The sequence below is a fragment of the Cyprinus carpio genome, chromosome B4 (genome assembly GCF_018340385.1).
Source record: "Cyprinus carpio isolate SPL01 chromosome B4, ASM1834038v1, whole genome shotgun sequence".
NCBI classification, from domain to species: domain Eukaryota; kingdom Metazoa; phylum Chordata; class Actinopteri; order Cypriniformes; family Cyprinidae; genus Cyprinus; species Cyprinus carpio.
Genome location: NC_056600.1, coordinates 36,209,878 through 36,219,911, shown reverse-complemented (window position 1 = coordinate 36,219,911; position 10,034 = coordinate 36,209,878). Strand labels below are relative to the sequence as shown.

At 38.3% G+C, this 10,034-nt stretch overlaps 1 protein-coding gene across 1 annotated transcript; it reads left to right on the top strand.

The window, feature by feature from the left end:
- The first annotated feature begins 795 nt into the window (after positions 1-795).
- nots (nothepsin) lies at positions 796-9,686 on the top strand. The gene is given in 9 exon segments (XM_042722552.1): positions 796-944; positions 4,519-4,702; positions 5,220-5,337; positions 5,449-5,567; positions 5,642-5,838; positions 8,007-8,129; positions 8,209-8,353; positions 8,504-8,635; positions 9,469-9,686. Coding segments are annotated over 9 exon segments (1,257 nt in total). The 5' UTR covers positions 796-888; the 3' UTR covers positions 9,652-9,686.
- The last annotated feature ends 348 nt before the right edge of the window (positions 9,687-10,034 follow it).

The following is a 10,034-nucleotide window of genomic DNA, read 5'->3' as shown; positions in this document are numbered from 1 at the left end:
GTTTTCTTCTGAAAACCCTGAGTTTCTTTCAGACTCCTCCTCCTTTTAAAGTGTAAGCGATGTTTAATGCCTCATTCATTCATTCACGCTGCAAAAATGTTTTTCTTACAGAGTATTTTAGTCTTATTTAAAGTACAAATATCTACAAATTCTTAAGATGCACTTTCTATAGATGGAAAATGGTCTTGATTCCTGGGGGATTTTCCTTAAAAGTGCATTTTAAATAAACCGCGTAAAGCTGTTGGCCATAGGGTGAGAAAAATAATCTTAATGCAAACGCAAGCGAGAATATTTGACATTTCTTACCCCATTGGCAGATAATTTGCAAAATAAGAAAAATGCACTTTAAAACATTTTAAAACCCAACACTGCCTCCAATGATTTTGATTAGAAATTGTTCAAATGAGTGTTTTGTGGGCTGGCATAAAAATTATATGCTGCTTGTAGTTGCTTGGGATGAAAACAAGGACAGTGTGTGAATCTGTGCGTGACGGCTCTAGAGGAAGAAGCCTGTGATAAAGACACTGAATCTGAGCTTTCACTGCACTACAAAACACATTTTATTAGTATTGTCAGAGTCTTGCTTTCCAGTACAAATATCTACACATATCTACATATTTAACTAGCAAGAAAAATGGCTTAAGATATTGGGTCTCGTTTAAATGTATAAAAATAAGTTGTCTTCATTTAAAACAACCAATTAAAAAAAAAGACTAATATTACAGCAGAACTCTTTTCACTTGTGATCTGATTTCTTAATCTCTGGTCTGTTTGCTGAATGTTTAATCAACACATGACCTGGTCAAAGTGACCCAAAGCCTTCTGAATCCAGCGGTCAGAGCTGTGCATGTGTGCTGGACCGTGTCACTCTTGAGCTGAGACGGCAGCATGAGGACGAGTCTGGTTCTGCTGGCGTGTGTGGGCTTTGTTCAGAGTCTGGGCAGGTAAGATTCATCTCTGCGCTCTTTGCTTTGTTCAATGACAACCTGCTGACTTAACTTCCCTATTTATTACACACAACTATGACAAATGCCTATGAAATAAAAATGGACATTTTTTAACAATGCAGTTTCATGTAAAATTCAATGTCTTTTTTGACATTCCTTTGTGATGGACTGTTAAATTTACTGGTGATTTCTGAGTGAAAATTGTTTCCGCACTATTTTCTTTCAGTGTGCGCCATGAAAGACACCCAGCACTTAGTTCAAGATCATTTGACACAAACATTAGACCACACAGACTGCAGAAAATAACTCTTGTTTTCTAATACAATCATCGAAACGTTCTTAAATCAATATAAAATAATGTAAGAAAACAACATTATTTGAGATACAATGTTTAAAATGTATCAAAATGAAGGAAGTCAGAAAAACAGTATTTCTTTTCTGACCCTACTGGCGTATTGACTCTTGGTAATGTATTTTGCCCCCCACCCCCAAACATATGATTCAACTATCAGTCGAATATCGGCAAGATTCGAACAGTCCGATTCGACTATGAAAGTATTGAAAATATACACTCTCAATTAGATCATCCAATGCCGAATACATAGAGACCAAACATGGTATAGGTGAGTTTACATTAACTAGTGATCTGTCATAAGCATGCATAAAACAGTATACAATACACAAAACCATATACAAGGAGGTAGTAATCATACACAAAGACCTGGGGATATACATGATAGGACGATCATAGAAATTTTGTCTATGAATTAATGAAAGAAGTTGTTTCCTATAGCAGTATGTGTCTGTTTCAGAGAGAACTGAGCAGGGAGGAAGATTCTCTCGACATACTTTTAGGTCGTAAAGTTTATCTGATCTGGCTGAGGTGTCCTGGCCTGGAGATCGCTCACAGACATATAGGCACCGAGTCCGGTGTTGGGTGAGGGGTCTGTGATTGTTTGTTAAATCTTATGAACAATTGTGTCTTTTTCACATTTTTTTCACAATTTACTTTCACATAAATGAGAATTAGAATATCAGATATTTTATAATATAGTGAACACAATAGTGAATATTTTGAATAAAAAAAGGAAAACCAAAATAAAATGAAAGCCGTCGATTTTTACAAAGCTAATTGTTCTTAAAAATGAGGTGTGCTGTGATTGGCCAGCTATCCAGTGCTTTGTGATTGGCCGAATACCTCAAGCATGTGACAGAAATTTTACGCCCCTTAATATACTGTGATGCCGTCTCCCAGCACGACGAGAAAAAAAAAACAGTAAAACCCATTACAAACGAGCCATTTGTTGCATCCAGTGGGGACATAATTACTGATTATAATGAAATCATGCCACGTAAACATAAAACCATGTTTGCATTTGTGATCAGAGAAACAAGCGCTACTCTGATGATTCAAACGTGAGTTTTGAGCAGTGTAGTGGCAAATTATTTAAATATAAAAAACTTACTTACAGGCTGTGAGTCAGAAGTGCCAGACTGTCCTTGCAAAGTTGGAACTGCCTCACTTTATAGAAACAGACACCATCATTGTAGGCTACTCTCACAGGAAACAGTCCTCATCTTCCATAAAATTATGCAAATCTTCCCACATAGTGATGTAGAGATGTGGGGGCGTGTCAGAACAAGCCGTTTTAGGGGGGTGTGGTTGACTCTTAACTTTTATAAAGAATATCTCTTTGGATTTGAGACTTTAGTCTTTGCAGCTTCACAGATCTTCTTTATTCAACAAGAGCTTGTAACACTCCAAAGAGAAAGGAACCATTGAAATAGCATCCTATGACCCCTTTAAGGAGCATACACAGTGCCTCAACTGCTCCCACAAAACCTCCATGATCACAAACAATCTTGTTGGGAATCTTGTCAGAATTGGTAGTTTGCATTTTCTGACACAAAATTAATTTAGGCATTCATCTTCCTTCATGTCATCATTATTAAAAGGTGCTTACACTGTAAATTTAGGTTTTTAGATTTGGCATCATACAAGAGTAAAAACTCTTCTTCTGACAATAGATTATTATTCAATGCAGGGACAGACTGGGAGTAAAAAACGGCCCTGGATTTTCTCCCAAATAGGCCCACCACAACTACAAACAACCGCTACCATCTCACAATATTACAGCAGTCAATGTATTGCATTTATGGCAAATAACATCACAAAACCCATAGTGGCCCTGCTGACAAAAACAATAGAAACCATCACAGAAATTCTAATGGTTTCCACTACAAATGCCATTACAAACATTACAAACCATTAACTTTTAATCATTAAAACCATTAAATAATGGTTTCCTGTAGTGTGTTTTGGGACATGGTCCAATAGGATTTAGTGGTTTTAACAATAATAATATTTAACAACAATAATAGACAACCAGTTACCAGTAAAGACCAATATGGTCCATTACAATTTCCATTAAAACCAATACAATTTCCATTATAACCAGTAATACCATTAAAAATACTATTGAAGGTTTCTATTGTTGTTGTTTTCAGCAGGGGATTGGAATAAATGCATTATTAGGTCTATGTGAACTTAAATACTTGAAATCTACTTAAAAAGAGCAGAAAGCAAATATAAACATAAAATCTTGAAACCTGAAACTACAGAATTCTTCAATTTGAGTATTCATATGTCTGTGTGTGTGTGTGTGCGTCATCAATCACTTTATAGGCTACTTCATTTATTCTATTTTCTAACTCAATATTTCTCAAGTGTAGCCTGTTGTAGAATCGCTGCTGTCTCTTTATGAATGAATGGAATATGTCAGACAATGCAGAGTGATAAATAGCAGTGGATGCTCAGACTAAGGGTGTCCTGGGATTTTAGTGCTATAGGCTACGTGCTCTATAGCAAGAGAGGTGGGCAAAGGTAACCTGATGTAACTGTTCGCTTTTTTTATTTGAGCTTCTCCCAAACAACTTTATCTCCACAGTTTTTGCTTGCCACCACGAGCTTTCTCTCCTTTGTGTCAGTTTCGGTTTATTATAAGCAAAAATAGATTGCATTAGCACCCCCTTTTGTCAGCCATCAGCGTCACTTAATAAGACTCTTTGATGATGAACCAGCCAAGCCAAGGGCCCTCGAACTTCTCCAGAAGCTCCAGATGGCCAGTCCGCCCCTGATTCAATGCCAACAGAAACCCTTCTCTTTCTTTTTAAATGACAGACATTTTTGACACTAACAATGACATTTTTCAATGCAATTGAAATCTTTACATTGGCTTGTTGGGATGCTGTCAACTGACGACAAAGTTTCCCTTCTGAATTAGCATAATTGCACAAGTTTTATAGTTAATAAAATCTTTATAAACAAATTACTTTAATTATACTTTAATTCCCTTCAATAAAAAGGAAATTGAGTAAGACGGTGTAGAAGGAGTATGGACGTGGATTAGAAATCTGGCCCCTTGGTATAAAAGAGATACCTTGTTATGATCAAAGTTGCCCATCCCTGAGATAGGTAATAAAACATTGTTATGAGATTATCAATATAACACATCTCTAATCACCGCGAGAATATACATAGGTTTTTAGAATAAGATTTCTCCTGTTTCAGGGTACCATTAAGTCGCTTGCCCTCAGTCCGTAGTCGACTTCGAGCCGCTAACCAGCTGGATGAGTTCCTGCGCGAGCACCAACCGGATGTCTTCTCCCGGCGTTATGCCCAGTGTTACCCAGCCACACAACACTACCTTCGGATGGGTGGCAGATCCACAGAGAGACTCTACAACTTCATGGACGTGAGCACTTCTCTGTGTTGATCTACTGTTACACATTCCTTATGGTCTAAACTTACTGTGAGGGTCATTCTCTGAAACAGCTGCCTTATTACATTCCATTCCATCAGATAAAATATTTGGTTACACTTTAAGTACTGAGTAATATTAATAATGTACTTACTATATGGCTAGGGTTAGGATAAGGGTTTGGCTTAGGGTTACTTGCATGTAATTATGCATAATTTATTGTTGTAAAATGTGTAACAAGAACACCTTAACACAGTGTTACCAAATGTTTTTAATTATATAAATATGCCTTAAGAACGGTAACAGGGTTAACCCCTTTACAGTTTAATAACCTCTGCACACAAAGTCATGAAAGATGCTGCTTAGAAAGGGAATTTAATGCTTTCTACAAATATCTGCTTTACAATTATCAGTTGTTTAGGGTTAGGGTTAGGAAAACATGACACATCATTACATTAAGGTTAAGAATGAAACGTACATTAAAAATAGCATGTTGTTGTGTGTTGTCCAGGCGCAGTTCTTCGGTCAGATCAGTCTGGGCAAACCAGAGCAGAATTTCACGGTGGTGTTTGATACGGGCTCCACTGACCTCTGGGTCCCATCATCTTACTGCGTCAGCCAAGCATGCGGTAACACATTCTTCAAGTGTCCTTACATGTATTTACATAAACTGAAAACTGTATGAATTGACCTGGTTATTGTTTGTGCTGCTGGGTCATGGGGTTCCTCTCTTGGCACAGCGATGCACCACAAGTTCAAGGCCTTTGAATCGAGCACGTATGGGCATGATGGACGAGTTTTTGGCATCCATTACGGCTCTGGGCACCTGCTGGGAGTGATGGCCAGAGAAGAATTAAAGGTATCTGATCACTATGAGCCATCATATTTATACCTTATTATAAAAAAAAAATTCCTGTGTTTGTCCGGGTTCAGGTGGGCTCTGTGACGGTTCAGAATCAGGTGTTTGGAGAGGCTGTATATGAGCCCGGTTTTGCCTTTGTCCTGGCTCAGTTTGATGGGGTTCTGGGTCTGGGTTTCCCTCAGCTGGCAGAGGAGCTGGGCTCTCCTGTGTTTGACACTATGATAGCACAGGGCTTGCTGGATGAACCCGTCTTCTCCTTCTATCTCAAGTAAGAAACCACAACACCAACACTTACAGATCCACTTAATCTGATGGTAATACTTAGTGTGATGGTGATATTGTGTTCTGTATTTATATGTTTCTCCTTCTATGTAACCCTAAGTAGGGAACAAGATGTTGTACCAGCAGCTGATGCTAAGGGAATGCCTTTGTGCTTTGTGTGTAGTCTGAATAGAAATTAGAAATTTAATTGTTTGATGGCTTTAAATGATGCTGTTGGTTTGCTTTTGTGTATAGATTTGAACTCAATTAAAGATGCAGAAAGTCCCTGGGTATTGGTTGCTAAATTTTATATGATATGAAAAGTATATGGAGAGATCCAGTCTGCTGTCATGAAAATGTTTTTCAAGGATTCACCAAAGCTTTATAGGAAGCAGTGCTTCTTGTTTAGTGAGCTCAAATGCTAGAGGTGAAGTCAAACAATGTGCCTCATTAGTAAGTTAAATTATATTCTTGTACTCCAGATAAAGCTGTACTAAGGCCACTAAACCACACAAACAGCAGTTCACATTTACACCACTGTAAATTTGTTATACCTGAACAGGACGAAGTTTATACAACCTTGCAATTGCCTTTGTTTAATTTGCATGGTTGTAATTGTGTTTGAATATTAAATATGGGTGCAGCAGTTCAGACAAGAACAACTTCAACTCTCTTGAACCTCCCAAATCTGGTCCACAATATAAGGATGCAGTCTCTTTTTATTTGGAAAGGACAGTGTAGATTATATAGGAAAGCACTGGGTGAAGAGAGAGGGGAGCGGGATCAGCAAAGGACCAGGAGCTGGGATTCAAACCCGGGTCGCCATGAGCAGAGTTGTGCTATATGTCAGCACACTAACCATGAGGCTATTGGTACTGACCTGATGGACAGGATTTTGTCCTGTACCCACAAGAGGGTGTGCCACAACAAACCTCAGATTTATAACCGGACGATGTATAACCTCATCATCATGTTGGCCATTCTGACAAAAACAGTAGTGTCACAAAGGTCTAGAAAACAATACTACTGGGCTAGAAGCACTGACCAAATTTTCAGGCAGTTTATCAATCCTTTTACTCATCGTTCATAAGCAAGAGTGATCCTCATGATCCGTTGGAGCACTTGATTCAACAATAAGAATTGATACCAAGATCTGTGACTGTGAGCATTCAGTGGGTGGGTTGTAATGGGTGAACCCATTGCCAGCACAAATGTTCTCATGAGAAGTAATCGGCGAGAGGAATGACGAAGGATGTCTGCTCACAGGAAGAAAATGCTTTTATTTGAACTGATCCATGGAAAGACAACCTGCATTATGCATGAATTCCATCCCAAGAAACATGGTCGGCTACTGAAGTAACAAAACAGCATTCTTTGGTTTGTGATTGATACTCAGCCACAGCAAATCCAGGGCTAAGAATTATATTGTGGTGCTCCATAATCAGCTGCTCCGACTGTGCTATTATGAGCCAGTTATAAAAGCAAGATTTTAAAAATGGATACATTGAAGCCTCAAAGGAGGCAAAACTGCATCCATGAAATTTAGGAATGTGCTTGGAGCAAGAGCAAGATCGAAAGGCAAGACTTGATATTGGTATGTTTTGCCCCTCAAAGAAAAAATGAATAATCCAAGTTTTCCTTATCACCATTTGAATAATGAAAATATGCATCCTTCAGATCTTTTGACACAAAATACTTTGTTTCCACCTAGTTAAATCTAACAATCTCAGGTCCAAAATTGGATTCATTCCACCATCTTTTTTGGGGCAAAAAAGTTGTCTGTAAAGCCTTTCTCTTTCGGCAAAAGAAATTACTTATAATTGCTACTTTCTGCAACAGAGAAATAATTTCCTGCAACATAAACAGAATCTCTTGTCATGGGACACTGAATGACATAAAAATGAATGCGTCCATGTACCAGTCCATATACCAGTTTTGAGTTGGGTAATTTGGACAATAAAAACAACACTATTAAGCACAATTTTCTGAGAAATGGCAATGACCACCAGAGAGGATAGTGTTATTTGAGGATAACTTTTATATATATTTTTTGTGCTTTTATTTGTAATAAACAAACCTCAAACTTGAAGCAGAAAAATTCATATTCATTTTTCAGTTTACTTTTACTGAGGTTGTGATGGTGACCTTCACTGTATGTCCTCATTATTATTGCAGGAACAATGGCTCTAGCTTTGGAGGGGAGCTGCTGTTTGGAGGTGTGGATGAAACCCGGTTTGTTTCTCCCATCAACTGGATTCCAGTCACTCAGAAAGGATATTGGCAGATCAGATTAGATGTGTGAGTTCACTTCCATTAAACACTCATTTGACACAGACAATCCCAACAGAGATGAGTGAGCTGTGTTTGCTGTGTCTAGTGTGAAGGTTCAGGGAGCCCTGAGTTTCTGCTATCGTAGTACTCAAGGCTGTCAAGCTGTAGTGGACACAGGAACTTCTCTAATCGGTGGCCCAGCCAGAGACATCCTGCTCCTCCAGCAGTTTATTGGAGCAACACTACCGTAGGTTTTGGAGAGGTGATTATGAGACACTGTTTTATGTAACGGCCAATACTTTTTTAATACATAGTTATCATTTGCTGCAAAATTCAGTATGGATTGGCCATACTGGGGGGGAATCACCCTTTTGATTCATTAACGAAAAGAGACATTACAGCCTCACCTGTATTTGTTTGGTTGTGGGTTTCAGTATCTTGTAGACTGTGTCAGGATCAGCAGTCTTCCTGTAGTGTCCTTCTTGATCAATAATGTGGAGTATTCTCTCACTGGAGAACAGTATATCAGGAGGGTGAGTACAACACAACCACATATTGATTTATCCTGCTGCAGGAGTAATGAAACATTGTATTTCATTTTTTGCTCTTCTTCTTATTTTTTCTTGCTAGTCTATAGCGGCCCAAAGAACAATACATAGGATAGTTATTGAATCTGGCACACAGGTAAAATACCATTTAAACATTTACCACAGTATATTTGGAGTCTCTATCTCAATCTCTCTAGCGCCACCAACAGCTCAAACGTAAGGTCTACAAACAGAATTCTTCAAAATATTGTCCTGATTCCTGAGCTAATGCATCCTGTGACATAAATTTTTCTCCACATCATTGTAAATTTTCAGAAAAATGTACTATATCAAAATTAGCAAAAAATTGTAATTCAAGTTAATTCAAATAACCAATCTTGTATAATGTGTGGACAAATGAACCAAAATGAACGTAAGGGTGTATGTCTTTACAGCGCTTCATGTATTCAGATAAAGCTTGGTGTGTGTTATCACAACCATGACCTGAGTTGACCTGAACAGTTTCAGCACCATCTACTGGACACACAATATAAAAATGCATATTTTTGCTTATAACTTAGATTTTTCAAAAAATCACTCTCAAGATTCTTAAGATTTCGATACGGAGTTGCTAATAGGTTTTACTATCTTTTTGGGATTGGGCCTAATTTGTATTCTGTCTATAGAATGCATTTATAAAATGTTCCCATTTCGACAGTTATGTCTCTGCTGTGCTTGCAGCTTGATTTCTCAGATAGAATTACAGCTGTCTTACATTCACATGTTCAAGCAGTATCTCAGCTTCTACAGTCTGATGATTCCTCTGGTCTCCTCTGTAGGAGATGTTGAACAATAAGGAGATCTGCTTCAGTGGCTTTCAGTCCATAGATGTCCCATCTCCAGTTGGACCCGTCTGGATTCTAGGAGATGTTTTCCTCTCTCAGTTTTACAGCATCTATGACAGAGGTCATAATCAGGTTGGATTGGCTCATCTTTCAGAAAAGTCAAAAATCTCTGTATAGACCACATCTCAGGGATCATCAAATCTTACCCTGGAGGTCCAATGCGCTGCAGAGTTTAGCTCTAACCCTAATCAAACACACCTGATTTTTCTTATGTTTTTCTTAGGGGTAATTTGATAATCACAGGTAGGTGAGGTTGATCAGGGTTGGAGCTAAACTCTGCAGCGCATTGGACCTCCAGGGTAAGATTTGAGGAACCCTGCCATATCTCATCTCTGAATGTGTTGCTGGATGCAGAAGATACCTAATGAGTGTATGACATCCTCTATTAAATCATTACACTTCATCATTTACTGCCTTTGCTCTGTTCAGTCCTGATAATAAATGTGTGTTCAGTACAGCACTGAGAGCAGCAGAGAGATGTTCTTATGTGACTGAGCTCA